The sequence below is a fragment of the Benincasa hispida genome, chromosome 3 (genome assembly GCF_009727055.1).
Source record: "Benincasa hispida cultivar B227 chromosome 3, ASM972705v1, whole genome shotgun sequence".
Classification (NCBI taxonomy): domain Eukaryota; kingdom Viridiplantae; phylum Streptophyta; class Magnoliopsida; order Cucurbitales; family Cucurbitaceae; genus Benincasa; species Benincasa hispida.
This window is the reverse complement of record NC_052351.1, coordinates 30,189,142-30,206,362: the sequence shown is the minus strand read 5'-3', so window position 1 is coordinate 30,206,362 and position 17,221 is coordinate 30,189,142. Positions and strand designations below refer to the sequence as shown.

Sequence of the window (17,221 nt, the reverse complement as noted above, 5' to 3'; positions counted from 1 at the left end):
TTGTTTTGGTTTTGAGGTGGAATTTAATAATTGAATTGAGTTTTCTTTTTCCTTTTTCTTTTCTTTTTTTGAGATAAATGAGTGAGAATGAAATTTTGAAATTTGATTAAGAGGTTTTGAAAGTTGAGATAAGAAAAGAATAAAAATATTCTTTTCTTTTTTTAGTTATTTTGGGAGTTAGGGTTTTTGGTTTTAAAAAGGTATTTAATAGTGTTGTAGGAAGCATGCATTAAACAAAAAAAAAAGCGCGAAAACCCCCCTTTCTTCCTCCCTTCTCCAACGTGAAGCCAAAACCAACCCCCCAATCTCTTCTTCTCCTGGTCGCGTGAGGATCCGCTGTTCAGCCTAGGCATCCACATCCGTGTGCCATCAACTCCACGCCACTCGTCCACATCCGTGTACCGTTGACTCCACACTAGTTGTCCATGTCCGTGCGCCGTCGACTCCATACCAGCCATTCGCGTCTATGCACCGTCAACTCCACGCCAGCCATCTACGTCAGATCCAACCGTACAACCTCTGGTCGTCCTCATCTGTGTCGTGCATCGTTAGTCTATCCGCGTTGTCTGCTACCGCTACTCCATTTGTGGTAAGGCTTGATGTTTTTGGGTTTTCTTTAAAAAAAAAGTTATTAAATGCCCATTGAACCTTTGACTGAGTTTTACATACCATCAATGTATTGATGTTAGATTTTGGCTTTTAGAGACTGGTGGCTCGTTGTCCAACAAATTAGAGGTTGTTTCGGGAAGAGTTTGGTGAGTATCAAGACCTTGAAAGTTTCTTTGGTAACATTGATGGTTGCTAGAATTTAGGTTTCTAACCATTGGAATTGAATATTATATAAATTGGGTTTATTGGTTGACATCTGGGAGTAATTGAGGGTCAAAATATGAATTGGGCAAATGATTTGAGGAATGTATGGAATTAAACCTGAAAGTTCAAACTAATTTTGGTTCAGGTAGATGTGCCTGGCTCAAGTTTCCTCGAAGAAAAAATGGGAGGTTGAATTGATTGTGCTAGATTTCAAGGTAAGTGATTTACTACCAGTTTGCCCCCGAACCCAAGCTGATTTGAGTTTGTGATTACACTGAAAGCATGATTATGTGTTGATTATTTTAATTGTTATGACTTATCACGGTGGGCTATTGGGTGTGTTTGTGGAGACCATGTTTATGTGACGGGAAGTGTGATATTCTTTGAATGTTTGCTACGTTTGATTGATTAATGGATTTAGAAATTGTTTTGAAATATTTTAAACATGAATTGAGACTATGCATGTATGCTTACCATTATGTTGGATTGACCGTGGCTGTTAGCTTTCTTATCGAGCTACGCATTTCACATGACGTGAGCCTTCGGGTTCACACCTTATGCCTATTTTACAGTGTTCCCTTGGGATCACCACTTATGCTTGTGATTGTGCCTTTCGAGGTCACTACTTAGGAAAGCGTTCCTTCGGGTTCGCCCCTTATGCTTATACCTATGTTTATACCTACGATGCATAATGTGCACATAGCCCCGATAAGGGGTCCAATAGTTCACTCAGTGGGCCCAATATGGGTCGCTTACTGGGTATATTTATATACTCATCCTTTTTCTTTCATGTTTTACAGGTAAAAGTAAGGATAAACCAACGAATGACAGGAGGGATCCATGACCCGACCATTTGGATATGTCATCGTTTCCACACTTAGGTCTCTTTGAGTAGGGTCTGATTTAAGAGTATAGCATTCTAAAATTCATGATTATTTCATTTGTCCATTGGTTAATTTGTTAAATTGTTATTTATTCTAAATTTTGGTCAGGGGTACCCCGAACGGTGTTTTCAAAAAATTTATTAATTAATCTTTATTTAATGAAATAAAATTTTTATTTATTTTATTAAATTTTTCTTCGAGAAATTTATTGTCAAGCCTATGCATGCATATAGTAGTGACCTAGGGTATAATGGAAAGTTTGGTCGATACAGTTGGTATCAGAGACTAAGTATTAGGTTTTGTAAACTGACTTACATCGTGAGTCTGAAATGTCTCTTATGGCCCACAAACAGATCTCTCGTCATCGTCAAGTATGTCTCTTAAAAGAAAGTCCTCTAGAAATTTATGCATGAAACTTTACCTATATCATAGTCATAGTTGACGGTATTTCTTGTAAGCGTAGTAAGAATGTTGGTTATCAGGTATAGCACCACGAACTAGAGGAAGTGGCAGTCGAGGTAAGAATGTTATTAGGGAGCAAAACCCTGAGGTGCAAAACCCAGAGATGTAGGACCCACTGCCTCTTGACCCTTCTAGGTCAACTTGGCAAAGGGTTAAAACAAGAAGCGGATCTCAAATTTCAACTTGCCCTCGCTAGGACCGTCACCCTCAAAGATTTTGGTGGAGGACACTGCCATGGCTGCAACAATTGGGAGTGTCGTCATGAAGGTTGTGGTAGGGTAGTTAAGAGATATTGTGGCCGAGTAGATAGCTCAACACTTGCAGTCACAGCAGATGCCACCCCCATCAGCCCCGAAACAACAAGTTCAGAACCCAAATAAAGTATCAAATCAGGCAATGGCAGGCCTTTCCTTGGAGGTCAGATATCTATGGGACTTAAAGTATGATTCTCCGATGTTTAACGAGTCCTTAAATGACCCCACAACAACAGAGTTGTGGTTGTCCACTGTGGAAGGGATTTTTCAGTACATGAAGTGCCCAAAAGAACAAAAGTTGTAGTGTGCTGCCTTTTTCTCATCGATAATATCAAGGGCCGGTAGTGCTCAGCTGAAAGAATGATAGAAGCTAATAGGGGTCAAGCAACGTGGGACCAGTTCAAAGAACCCACGTGAGGTAAAAAAAAAAAAGCCCGAGTTTATGAAACTGAAGCAGGGGATCATGATAATGGAAGAATACGAGGAGGAGTTTGACAAACTGTCTTGTTTCACCCATGACCTGGTGTCCACTGAAGCGAAGAGAGTTGAAAGATTTGTTCAGGGACTTCGAGACGGGGTACGAGGTATTGTGCAACCATTTAAGCCTACCACCTATGCAGTGATGTTTCAAGCAACAACGCGAGTAGGCTATCCCTTAGGGCTACAGTTCCTAAAGTCTTTAATGGCAGAACCCAAGGTATCTGATACTCCCTATAATGCTCGCATACTCAATTTGATCAACATTGTCACCAAAGTTCTTGAATAATATAACACTAGGGTCATAAGGAGTACAGGCTGGTTTACACTCAAAGTAATTATATTTCTTTAGAATCTTTTTTATATAGTGAGATTGATTCAAAGAATTTTTCTTTTTAGACCTATTTACTCTTCAGTGAGGAAATAGAGTCCTCTATCATGCCGGGCAGTGCCAATCGTCATCCCCGAGTTCAGATCCTGAAAAACAACATCATCAGGTGAGAATATAACACCAAGAAGAGTGAAGAGCAGATGAGAAGCAAGTATCCGCAACTATTCTTTTGATGATGTTTCCTGAATTTCGTGGACGAAATGCCAAATAAGTGGGTCGTAACTTGTAAGCTTTAGTTTGTCTTCTGATTTTCAACACTTTGAGGGAGTTGTGTTCTTCAGATCTTTAAAGCTTCAACTTTTGAATCCTCAAAGCTTTGGAGCCTGCATCTTTAGAGCTTCAGAGTTCTTAGCCTTTAGTGAAGGAACTCTTCGATTGTACACAACTTTTTTTTTATTTAAATCAAATAAATCTTTTAACCAAGAAAGCAATAACATTCATTAATCAACTTAAAACGCAAAGACAAGCAACAATTAATAAAATACAGAATAACTCCTAAGTAGTGTGGATGGAGTTATAACTCCCCCCACTCATCCTCTCATGAAATATAACCAAAAAGGAAGAGAATTGCAAAGGTGTTGGTTGTCTTGGATTTTAGAATTATAGGTTAGAAGAGAAAAGCTTAGCAGAAAGCACTAGGGCCTCCGCAGAAGGTTTAAAATACAGACAGTTCGCTAGAGCACATCAAGCAGCAAGCTACTAAATTAGGGGAATTATGGAGGGACAACCTGTGTGCAAGTCGTGTGGGAAGCGACATTGGGGACGTTGTCTGATTGGTACAGAGACTTGCTTCAGGTGTAAGCAGGTAGAGCATGCAGCCGACCAAGGCCCTAGAAGTGGTTCTAGAAGTGTGAGGGGTCAGCCCCCAAATTCATGTCAGGGAAGTTCAAGCCAACATCAACAACATGGTCGAGTTTACGCCATGAACCATTGAGAGGCTGAACAATCTGGAACTATAGAGGTATGCTCCTAATTTGACTCTGGATCGTCTCATTCTTTCATTTCTTCGTTGTTTGTAAAGCATGCTATGCTAGCTTTAGAGCCTTTGAATTATGTTTTATCGGTGTCTACTCTTTTAGGAGAAATTATGATAGCAAGCGAAAAGATAAAAACATGTCAGTTAGAAATAGTGAACTGCACCCTTGATGTAACTTTAATTGTATTGGACATGTGTGATTTTGATGTAATTTTGGGCATGGATTGTCAATCATGCTAACATAGACTGTTCTTGTAAGGAGGTATTTTTTTTAATCCTCCTAGGAAAACTAGTTTTAAGTTCAAAAGGAACGAAACTGTGGTCTTGCACAAGGTGATTTCAGCGATGAAGGCCAAGAGGTTGCTTAACCAAGGTACCTGGAGTATCTTGGCTAGCATAGTCGACACCAAAGAGACTGAGATTGCCTTAACCTCAGAACCAGTTGTGAAAGAATACCCTGATGTGTTTTCAGAGGAACTTCCATGTTTGCCTCCACCCAAGGGGATTGATTTTGCAATTGAGTTGGAGCCAGGCACTATTCTTATATCCAAAGCTCCGTATAGAATGGCTTCAACCGAATTGAAAGAACTTAAGGTTCAGTTTCAAGAACTGTTTGTTAAAGGATTCATACGACCTAGTGTATGCTCCTAGGGTGCACCAGTGTTGTTCATAAAGAAAAAGGATGGATCGTTACGCTTATGCATAGACTACAGGGAGTTGAATAAAGTAACCATCAAGAATAAGCATCCGTTCCTCAGGATCGATGATCTTTTTGATCAGTTACAGGGAGCTACTATATTCTCCAAGATTGACCTACGGTCAGGTTACCACCAACTTAGGATAAGGGACAGTGATATCCCGAAGACAGCGTCTCAATCTAGATACGGACATTACGAGTTCCTTGTATTGTCGTTTGGTTTGACCATTGCTCCAACGGTGTTCATGGACTTGATGAACATAGGGATTTCCTTTACATATTTGTAATTGTTTTCATTGATGACATCTTGGTCTATTTCAAGACAGAGGCAAAGCACGAGGAGCATTTTTGAAAAGTCCTTGGAACACTGAGGGAGAATGAGCTATATGCAAAAATTTCAAAGTGTGAGTTCTAGCTACGTAAGGTGTCCTTTCTTAGGCACATGGTGTTGAAGGACAGACTTGATGTTTCTGTGTTTTCTTGAAAAAATATTAAATGCCCATTGAACCTTTGACTAAGTTTGATATACCATAAATATATTGATGTTAGATTTGGGGTTTTAGAGATCGACTCGTTGTTCAGCAGATTAGAGGTTGTTTCGGGAAGATTTTGGTGAGTATCAAGACCTTGAAAGTCTCTTTGGAAACATTGATGGTTGCTGGAATTTAGGTTTCTAACCTTTGGAATTGAATATTACATTTGGGTTTATTGATTGACATTTGGGATTAATTGGGGGTCAAAACTATGAATTGGACAAATAATTTAAGGAATTTTAAGATGGTTTTGTGTATGGAATTAAACCTGAAAGTTCAAACTGATTTTGGTTTAGGTTGACGTGTTGACTCAAGTTTCCTCGAAGCAAAAAGGGGATATCGAATTGTTTGTGCTAGATTTCGAGGTAAGTGATTTACTATCGGTTCGCCCCCGAACCCAAGCTGATTTGAGTTTGTGATTGCACTAAAAGCATGGTTATGTGTTGATTGGTTTAATTACTTTGACTTATCACGATGGGCTGTTGGGTGTGTTTGTGGAGACCATGTTTATGTGACAGGAAGTATGATATTATGTGAATGTTTACTATGTTTGATTGAAGAATGGATTTAGAGACTGTTTTGAAATCTTTTAAGCATGAATTAAGACTATGCATGTATACTTATGGTTATGTTGGATTGACCGTGATTGTTGCCTTTCTTATCGGGCTATGCATTTCACATGACGTGAGCCTTCAGAATCACACCTTATGTGTAAAACCCACACCTTACTTTTCCCTTTTTAATTATGTTATGGTTTAAGTTAAGCAAAATGTTGAGTTATCTAAGTTAGATTGGATTTGTGCATCCCCAGCTAAAGAATGAGTTTGAAGAAGGAAAAATGGTTAAGTAAGGAAACTTAGCTCTCAGTACATATTAATCTGGCTTTACAAGAGAAACTTTGGCTAAATGATGATCGTGCTGAAGGATGTTTGAGCATCGAGTGACCACCAAGCGAGCATCGAGTAAAGGCTGTCGAGTGTCGAGTATAAGTGAGCAAGGAAGGAGGCGAGCGTCAAGGGTAAGCGAGGAAAGATCGAGTGTTGAGTTCGAGCATCGAGTGGGGAGCTACGTCGAGCAAGCTCCCAGTGTCAAGTTTTTGTTGGATTTTATGTCCTAAAACTCGTAGTTTGTAATATCACATTCTTGTTCAATAAAGTTGTTATTGAAAATCTTTAGTAAATTTAAATTCTATATTCATGAATCAAATAACCAAAGGTTCCGAGGTTATTAAGTTTAAGTTTAAACTTTATATAGTGATATAAATGTGGATTAAGTTCAAATATATAGCCAAAATGGTTTATAGTATATGAATAAGGTTGGGTGCCTTATTCTAGAGACACTATGGATGCAGCCCATTTTGTAGTTAGTACAAACAATGTGATCATAAATCGTTCATGTGGAGACATGAAAATAGGGGCATCCTATGTAAAGAGTTTACATAAGACTGACCATGAAATAGTCACTTTTTACATTCTAAATGTTGTTTAATGTATAAAATTGACTATTTCGTTAATTGATGACCTAGGTAAGTTAATCTTAATCCTGAGCTAACTATGAACTCCTGTTCACTCGGAATTATCCTTAGATCTGCATAGGTGAGGGTAGCTCATTATCGCAGGCCCAATAAGCCTCCCATTTCAGGGGTAAGATCGGATGGATAGCTAGGAACATAGGGTGTAAGACGGAATTCGCTCCTACCCGTTATAGGGATAGTAGATAGGTTGTTCCCTTTAGTACTGAATCCAGGTCTTGAACAAGGGCCCCCACCTTTCTCATTGGCCTGAGAGGAGTTCGGTTTATAGGTTGGACCTTAAACCAATTGTTCATTAGAGGATCAGTGGAACTTAAGGAATAAAATGTAGTCTCGGGGGTAAAACAATTTTTATGACCCAGCCGAGATTATGAACAATCTGTGAAGGATTAGCTTACTAATCATGGTTATATCATATGGACACAAATATATCTATAGTGAGGGGAGTGCAATTATGGGACTATAGTGGAATGACCCGCGAGTTAACGAATGTTGATTAGCTCCATCTAAAGAGTTTAGCCAGGTAATCTTGGATCGTTGGAGCCCATGATCTATAGGTCCATTAAGTTCCTCTACTAGCTCGATAGAATAATTCGAATTGTTCGAATTAGGTGAAGAGAGAGAAACTGACAAGTATATGTGATATAGTGGTCGGTTTTTTTAGTTTAGAGATACAACTTTAATATTTAAATGTGATTTAAATATCAAGAATATGAATACGTTCATATTCGAAAGCTCGGAAATAATGGAAACAATCAAAGATGTAAAAAGTCAAAGAGTTGACTTTTGACTTTGAAAAGTCAAACTTTGACCGATCTTATATTCAAATGTGATTTGAATTTCGAGAAAATGAATGCGGATTCATGCTCGGGAGGTCAAAATTAGTTCTAAAACACGGAAAAAATTCATAAAAAGTCAAAATGTCGGAACTTTTTGTCTAAGTTTGACTTTGACAAAATGACTATTTTGCCCTTTGACTAAAGTTAGTGGAAAAATCCAAACTTTTGTTGGATAATTCCACTAACAAAATAGTGGGCTAGGTGTTGGCTTATAGTGGAGACATTAAGCCCACTTAGATAGTGGATTCTAGTTGTTGGGTTTTTAGGAGTTTATTTCATGCAATTTTGCATGGCCCTTTTGTATAAATATGGGCTTTTCAATTTGGATGAAAAACTTTTGGACATTTTGCAAAAATTAGTTTTTAAAAATTAGGCTGAAAAAACCTGAACCCAACCCAAAATTCATTCTACTATTTCCATCTCTTTCTCTCTCTCAGGTTCTTCATCCATCGGATTCCACAACTCGGTTCTGAGTCCAGAGGATAGTAGATCAGCTCTAGTGGTTGTCCAGTTTGTGTTCGAGCGAAGATAGACGAGTTTCGAAAGCTTCAAAGGTAATGTTTCTAAAAAAACCTTAATTAACTAATTTAGGGTTGTATGTTTAATTTATGCAATTAGAGTAAAATTTATCCTCTATTCCGCTGCACATGCCTACTTTTCCATCAGTTTTCCCATCGAGTAGTGAGTCCTCCCATCGAGTATTTAACAGAGAGTCCTGGAAATTTCCATCGAGTAAGGACCTCTCTCCATCGAGTTTTTCCAGCGAGGATCGAGTTACTCGAAACGCTCAGATTTAAATGCTCAGTTTTAGACTTCTCTTTTAGTTACCTGGATAGATGGCTTAATCTCGGCCTTTGATCTCCATTAGTGGTGAGGTGGCTTAAGGAGATTTCAGGTAAAGGGTTGGACAGTAGTTTAAAAAGAATGAGAACTTCAAGGGCTCGTTTTGAACGTTTTACTCGAGCAAACCAGGCGAACTTGGTACCATTGGAAAGCTCTTTGAGTTTAGTTTCTAAAATCAAGCCTTTAAAAGGGAGTTCTCCTCGCAAAGATGGCCGAAGAAGGAAGGAGAAGTCGAAGGTTCATTTTTGGGCATTTACGGGCACTCGACAAAGAAACATTGATTTATACTAAACCACTTGGATTTTCAAGCCGAGACTTAAAGGTATTCTTGTAGACACCATTTCAAGTAAGTTTTTAGAAGGAACCTTAGAAAGAAAAGGTCAATAGTTCGAGTTATATATTTTGGAAATTTAACTCTAGAATCTTTACTCGATCAGGGAGTTGCGATTAGGGCTGTTGAGAAAAATCTGAGGGTCCAGGTTAAACCACAAGGAGTTTCATGATGAACCTTTGAGGTAACATTGGTAAAGAAATTATGAACATTTTTAGAGAAGGAACTTCCTTAAAATGGGTTCTAGTTTTCAAGTTATTTACGTTAAAAGTTGAATATGGAAAATGTTGGACGATTAGGCATCCTCGTGCCAAGTATGAGCTTAGTTAAAAGAGTAGTCTCAAAAGGGAGGCCAAGTAGCAACTAAATTCTTATTCTTGTATATGTAAGAGCTACGTCTATTGGGGAGGCCTACAAAGCTTATGAAGAACAAAGCCAAGGATTTGTGAGTGACTAAATATTTTCAAATATGTTCACAAAAGGGACATGCATTTCAAATGAATTTCATGCTAACGTTCATGGGTTTTCCAAGCAACTAAAGTTTATACTTATGTTTTAAATGAGTTTTGTTAATCCTAGCATATGTTATGAATGTATGAAAAGTAATGCAACTACATGTTACTAATTGTGAATTATGCATGTTGACTGATAATGATGCTTGAAACTCCTATGGATATTATGTTTCTAATATACCGGATACCAAAGGTATAGAAGGTATCGGAGGAAGTACCTAAGGTGTTAACGGTACTTAGTATACTCCACGTGCACGTAGGTAGTTCTTTATGAGGCCAAAGTATGGGTCTTTTGGCTACAGTCTTTATCGAGGGACCGAAGTATGGGACTCACGGCCATGAATGGACGTTGGGAGCTTGAGCTATGAATGCTCTTTCTCAACTAAGATTTAGTAGCATGATTGGTTATAATGCTATGATCAATTTATGATATTATGCAAGTTGATTGAGATTATTTTTCAGCATGTTATTTATTTTACATTAAAGCATATGAAAGGTTTGAGAAGAATGCATTTCTATGAGTCACTCATCGGGCAACCAGCTGACAGTTTTCAAATGTTTTCCTTTTTCCCAGGTAGCGGTTAGTTCCCTCGCAACTGAATCCACTGTAGCTTGCCACCCAAAGTTTGGTGACCTTAGGAAGAAGCTTAGGTTAAACTTGTTTTGATGTACACACATTTAGAAAGGAGTCGGGGACTTGTAAAACTTATTTTCTTTTGGGACAGATGTTTATCTTGGTCATCTTATTTCATTGGACATATGTTTGTTTTGGATCTGTAATTAAGACTTGCACTGCTTAATTTTATGGATGTGTTTTCTGCCAAGTCGTTGCATATTCAGGTTTAAGCAGGTTCACTTAAGTTAGGCAGTAAATGTTGGCACCTAGGTCGGTAACTACTACCATCATATCCTCTTCCGATTTTAGAGGGTAAACCAGGAGGGGGTGTGACATTATGCCTATGTTACATTGTTCCCTTGGGATCACCACTTCTGCTTGTGACTGTGCCCTCCGGGGTCACTACTTACAAAAGCGTGCCTTCGAATTTGCCCCTTATGCTTATGCATGTGCCTATGCCTATGCCTACGATGTGTAATGTGCACCTAGCCTTGCTAGAGAGTCTAATAGTTCACTTAGTGGGCCCAATAGTGGGTCGCTTACTGAGTATATCTATATAGTCATCCTTTTCCTTTCATGTTTTTCAGGTAGTAAGGATAGACCGGCGAATGACAGGAGGAATCTGTGACCTGGCCATTTGGATATTGTTGGGATTGGTGTCCTAAATCCCTTTGTAATCTCGTAGTTTGTAAACTTTGTATAAACATATTGTTGTTAATAAAATAAGTGTTATTTTATAGGTATATTCAATCCAATAAACTAAAATCCTAGGTCATTTTATGTAATTTAACAAGTATGCAGAGACATACAAGTGGATATTGTTTAAATAATAACCTAAACGGTCTGTAGTAGATGGATAAGATTGGGTACCTTATCCTGGTGACACTACAGATATGATCCACTTGTAGGTATTACAAATGTTGTAAAGTGCTACAAATGACCTGATCCTGATCATTCATATATAGACATGTGAGTGGGGATATCATATACAAAGAGTTTGTATTAAAGTGAACCACGAAATGATTAGTCTCTTTATATAACACCGTTAATAATAGAGACTTACATTTCACTAGGATGACCATAGGTGACATGACCTGAATCCTGAATGAGTTTCGAACTCCTGTTCATGAAGGCAGACCTTTGGTTTGTATGGGTGAGAGTGGCCAGATTGTCAATTTAGTAAGCTTACCATTTTGAGGATTCGTTTAATTGGGGAGCTGAAAACACAACTACACGAGACGGAACTCACTCTTTGTCCAATGCAAAGGCAAGTAGATAAATTGCTCACTTAAGAGCTAATTCTGGAGCTTGAACAACATAGTGGTCACACCCTTTCCTAGCCCAAGAGGAACTTGGTCATAGTTGGACTATAATTATGTTCATTAGAAGAATCAGTGGTACTTAAGGAGTTAGATGTAACTACAAGGACAAAACGGTAATTTTGGCCCAACTGTGTTTACGAACAATTTGTGAAGGATCATCGTATTGTTGATTTGTTATATCCAATGGATACAAAAATTTATCTGTAGTGCGAAGAGTGCAGTTGTCGATCTTTAGTGAAATGACTTGTAGTTGACGGATGTTGGGTAATTTAATTAAAGAGTTTAATTAATTATCTAAGTACCGTTGGAGCTTCAATCTACGGGTCCATAAGGTCCCCTCTGTAGCTCAACAGGGATTTAATTGAGAATTATTTTGGATTAATTTGAAGTGTTCAAATTAATTGAGGGAATTAATTATATATGATATAATTGATTAAATTAATTATATATGCGATATAATTAATATAATGTATTTGATACATTATAATATAAGGTAATATGAGAAGAATTTGAATATGATTCAAATACTAATTATATGAATGAGATTCATGTAATTAAATTAAATATGGATGTGATTTATATTAAATACCATAAATAACTTGAGAAGAATTAAATATTTGGATATGATCCAAATATCAATTATATGAATGAGATCATATAAGTGAGTTTATTATAAATGTGATTTATATTAAATGTTATGTATGGTTAAGAGAAAATACATTTATAGGTTATATTGTATTTGATATAGTATGTATTTGATATAGTTTATATACATATAATAAGGTTGTTATTATATATATATAATTATTATTACTATTATTATATTATATTAATATTAATTAACTCCCTCCCCTAATTTATCTCAACCAAATACGTGATTAGAGGGGTCAGAGAAAAATGATGGTGCTAATTCATCTTCCTCCATGAAACACTAAGAGAATAGTTCTCTCTAGAAAAAACTAAAAGAGAAGAAAACTTCTTCTCCTCCCTCTGCTCCTCTCCATCTCCTTCCTTTTCCAAAACCCTAAGGCAGAGTCCATACCTCCTGCCATTCTCAATCCCTAAGGAGAACACAAGAGACTCCATTTGATGGTGTCCCTTTTGGAGAAAGAGATTCGTTCGTGACTTGTTCAAGAGATTTTTGAAGAATAGTCTTCAAAGGTAAGAGTTTCTAAAACCTTAAGTTTTTCTTTATTAATGCATGCTATAATTTATGTAAATGCATATCTTGTTCTTGATTTACAGTAAAACTTGCATTCAATGAACAATGGATTTGGGACGATCTTGCTTCTGCTCTAGGGTCTCTCCTCATAAAGTTCCTTCAGATATGTCATCGCTTCCACACTTAAGTCTCTTTTGATAGGGTCTGATTTAGGAGTCTAGCATTTTAAAATTCATGATTATTTCATTTATCCATTGGTTAATTTGTTAATTTGTTATTTATTCTAAATTTTCTAAATTTTTATTATTTGAGCTTTATTTAATGAACTAGAAGTTTTATTTATTTTATTAAATTTTTCTTCGAGAAATTTATTGTCAAGTCTATGCATGCATATAGTAGTGACCTAGGGGTATAATGAAAAGTTGGGTCATTACATTTTAACTTGGGACAGTTGTAAATATATATGAGACCCAAAATATTTACAGATATAGTACAATCGAAAAGAATTTACAAATATAACAAGATTTAGATCCAACTTCTAAAATTTATAAGTAATACTGATAGACCATATCACCAATAAAAGTATATAGCAATAGAGTCTACCATTAATAAATTTTGATATATTTACCCTTCTTTTACAAAGATTGCTATACACTTAAAAGTACTCCCCATTTCAGTTACTAAACTCACGTATTGTTTTGAATATGGAGCTTTTTCCCCCTTTGGAAGAAACGAGTCTTCTAAAAGAAATAAAGAACAAAAAACTAAAAGAATTCTACACCTCATAATAAACATGTTTTGGAGAGGAGAAAAGAAAAATACAAAAAAAACAAAAAAAAAGGATGAATAAAATATCTGAATCACTCGATCTCAACGCAAATAATATATCTTGACCGCACGATCCCAATTCACAAACACTACCGACTGGTCAAAGACGAGGTTCGCATATTCACCGGTCGCCGTTCACCGTTCGCCGGACTAATCGCGGCAGCATAACCGGATTTCTCCGATGGCGTTCTCTTCGATTACCATGAAATGCACCCCTATCCTTCACCTGCGAGCCCTTCCTCAAAGTTCTGCACCTCAAAGTTCAATTTCCTTTCGATATTCTCCTACGAAATTCAGCCGGAGGAAATCCTTATCGATTCGATCGGTTTCAGTCCCAGGTACGCTCTCTTTTTTTATTTTTCCTTCTGTATTCCTCCTTTCTCTTTGGTTATTATACTTGACTATATCACCGTAGTTCATCGTCGTATTGTTTGCGTGAAATTAACCAGGACTTTTTTCCCCTTTGGATTGGATTGGAACTGTGAATTTGTGAAGAACGTCAGGGTTCGAGTTATTTTTCTAATTATTTAACGTAGGATCGATTTAGTGTTTGCTTGGAATCGAAATTGTTAGCTGGTGGAAGTCTCTTATTGAAATTAAGTAGCAGAATTTTGGGGGTTTTCTTGTTGAGTGACATGGAAAATAAATTTCCCCGCAAACTTGAACTAATGAGTTGTTTGTGAGTTTGGTGATATACAAACCATGAGTTTGCATCTTTCTTTTGTACTAATGCTCAAATGATTAGGATGGACTGATCTTCATGTGGGGGAAAAGATGACCATTATTTCTCGTGTTCGATAGCATTGATAATTCATTCTTTTTATGTGTGTTTGGGAGTGACTTTGAAATTGTTGAAATCATTTTTGTCATAATCAAAATCACTCCAAAATATATCTTTTACATTAAAAATCAATTTAGTTTTTCATTTTTAAATGTTATTTTCATATCACCAAATTTTGATTCAAAAGCATGTATTAAGTGATTTTGAACATGAAAAAATGATTTTAACTCTTTCAAAAAAATAACTCCAGACATGCCCTTAGACATATTCAGGTGTAATATTATTTGTTTTATGACACTCTCCCTTTGCGGCCTACGGCAGAACGAAATATAAAACCTACTGAATCTTGTATTTCAGTTTTTGCATATGAAATATGATGAGTATATCATGTTTTATTATCAAAGTTTGCCTTTTCATCTTATGTTTTTAATATGTAAATTGTGATTAAACAGCTGCGCCAGCAACCGAGGGTATAGCACCGGCTATCTCATTAACCGATAATGCATTGAAACACTTGAATAAAATGAGATCTGAACGTAATGAAGATTTATGCTTAAGAATTGGTGTCAGACAGGGTGGATGCTCTGGTATGTCCTACACTATGGAGTTTGAGAACAGGGCAAATGCTAGACCTGATGACTCAATTATAGAATATAATGGTTTTGTGATAGGTAAGAGTTACAGTTTTTGCTTTTTTCACTATGAATTTCTAGTGAGGTTTTTAGTAATAGTGCAAATGTTTGAAGAAATCCTTTCTGAATGCATTATACTTGTAGATGATCATTTGCTTTATTTATACACACACTTTTGCGTGGGTGGGGGGTAATTTGTCAATGAGCTCCAAAACAGTGGAATATCTAAGTCTAGTTTTGCATATTTTTGGATTGGTAGTGTGGAATGGTAGAGGGCAAGTTCTCAATTTTTCTTAGGATAAAAGAAGCTTACTCTTTGTACATACTCTACAAGAATAATTTTACTCTATAGTTCATAATCTCTCTTAGTTCAAAAAGAAAACAGTGAAGTGTCTAAGGGTGTGTTAGAATACATTTTCAAATGTTTAATTTAAAAAATAAGTCATTTTGGAAGAAATTAGAGTGTTTGGCAGCCACTCAAAATAGTTTTTCAAGTGAATTTTAATCGGTGTTTATCAAAAGTGTTTAAATAAAGTATGTTTTTTGAAAAACTCTTTTTCCTCAAGTCAATCCAAACGGGCACTAAATCTAGTTTGCATACTTAGTTTGCATACTTTTGGATACGTTCTTTCCCTTGCAATGGTAGAGGGCAAGTTTTCAATGTTTCTTGGATGAAAATTACATGAACCACATGCCTTAAATTTGAAGGACTCTACCCAAATAATTTTACTCCAGAGTTCATAATCCATCACTTCTCTTGGAGACTCAAATCTCAATGACTTGAATTATTAGATACGAGCAATTTCTTATGCCAAGTGATAAGCAGGTTGCGCAACTACTTATGTCAAATATACTTGTCTTTAATGTATACTGTTCAACATAAACTTGTATGTTATTTCAATTCCTCGAAAATTGCCAAAATGAGCCTAGTTTAATTGTTATATAGAATGTGTTAGTAACCTAGAAGTATTTGGTTTGAATTTTCACGTTCATTGTACTTTAAAAGAAGAAAAAAAAAATCATTGGTAACTGCTCTCTACTCTGTTGATTAAGAAAAGTAAGCATCATCTAGTGAACTAAGAAAGTATCGTTTTGTCATTTTTCCTCTATGGCCTTTCAAGTTGTAGCCTCGGAGACGAATTTGATTTCACTTTTAGCTTGAACTTTTGATACAAACTTCCCACTCTTCTTGTTTTGTAGTATGTGATCCCAAGAGCCTACTTTTCTTGTTTGGAATGCAATTGGACTACAGCGACGCACTTATTGGTGGGGGCTTCTCTTTCAAGAACCCAAATGCTACACAAACTTGTGGTTGTGGGAAATCATTTGCTGCAGAAGTGTAGGATCGTCATCTGTATATATGAATGATTCAATAGAAACTGGATAGTTTCAGGTTAAAGAAAACTTAGAATGTGTAAAAACTCTTAGTTTGCTTGACAATTGATCCTAGCATACCTTCTATTACAAGCCCTTTGTTCGTGATATTTCTGCTTTAGCCCTTCTGGAAAAAAGAATTAGGCTTTTAGCTCTTCCTGTTTACTTTCTTACAGATTCTGTATTTGTTGGATAAAATATTATAGAATTCATGTATTTATTAAATATAGGCTAAATTATATATATATATATGTATACTTTAGAACTTTTTTTAATGTTTAAAAAATATCCATAGTCTTCAAAAGTTATAATATTATTCTTGAATTTTCATAAACATTTAAAAATTGTACTTAAAGAAGAAACCATTGGAGTGTTGGACAAAAAGTCGACGTGTTTAAATGTTGTTCTTGATACATAATCGAGACAAACATTCTAGTGATGATCATCTTGTTTCGCGTCATTGTCACAGTAATTTGCTGCCAATGTTATAAAGAATTTCTACTCTATAGATAGCTTTAAAACCTTTATGGAAGGTTAAAGTCAAGTATTATTGTAATTTTTGAAATAGTATAAATAATTTTTTAATAAATGACAAAATTTAAGAGTATTTTTTATAATTTAAACTTATAAATATATAATAAACAGAGAAATGAATGGTGTAGAAAGTAGGATTTTCTGCTGCTAGTGTTGTAACTATAATTCTTTTCATAGTTCTGAAACCAGGCTCAGCTATGCAAAGCTTTTTGGATCATCATATGCGATTTTCTCCCAAACCCGTGGTAGCATTTTGATACAAGACCTAAAGCCAATCTCAAAATTTCTTCTTTTGTTATCTACTTTCTACCTATGGTTTAAAAAACCAAGTTAAATTTTGAAAATTAAAAAAAGTAGTTTTTAAAAACTTGTTTTTGTTTTTTGAATTTGACTAAGAATTCAACTATAAAGAAAATGTAAATCATTATT

The 17,221-nt window shown here is 36.1% G+C and overlaps 2 protein-coding genes across 7 annotated transcripts; both read left to right on the top strand.

Moving 5' to 3' along the window:
* Window positions 1-254: 254 nt before the first annotated feature.
* On the top strand, window positions 255-10,786 carry LOC120072993. Of its 6 annotated transcripts, XR_005480655.1 has the most exons (5): window positions 255-589; window positions 690-755; window positions 959-1,028; window positions 1,614-1,694; window positions 10,118-10,786. XR_005480655.1 is itself a non-coding variant. In XM_039025544.1 (4 exons), the coding sequence occupies exons 1-4, from the start codon at window positions 467-469 to the stop codon at window positions 10,208-10,210; spliced, it is 348 nt and encodes a 115-aa protein (XP_038881472.1). In that variant the 5' UTR covers window positions 255-466; the 3' UTR covers window positions 10,211-10,786. The 6 variants fall into 6 exon arrangements, 2 of the variants coding, with proteins under 2 accessions (XP_038881472.1, XP_038881473.1); XR_005480656.1 differs by lacking the exon at window positions 1,614-1,694; XR_005480654.1 differs by lacking the exon at window positions 10,118-10,786 and having other exon boundaries at window positions 1,614-2,267.
* Window positions 10,787-13,511: 2,725 nt separating this feature from the next.
* On the top strand, window positions 13,512-16,483 carry LOC120072529 (iron-sulfur assembly protein IscA, chloroplastic). Its single transcript, XM_039024910.1, has 3 exons — window positions 13,512-13,809; window positions 14,705-14,923; window positions 16,085-16,483. The coding sequence occupies exons 1-3, from the start codon at window positions 13,653-13,655 to the stop codon at window positions 16,225-16,227; spliced, it is 519 nt and encodes a 172-aa protein (XP_038880838.1). The 5' UTR covers window positions 13,512-13,652; the 3' UTR covers window positions 16,228-16,483.
* The last annotated feature ends 738 nt before the right edge of the window (window positions 16,484-17,221 follow it).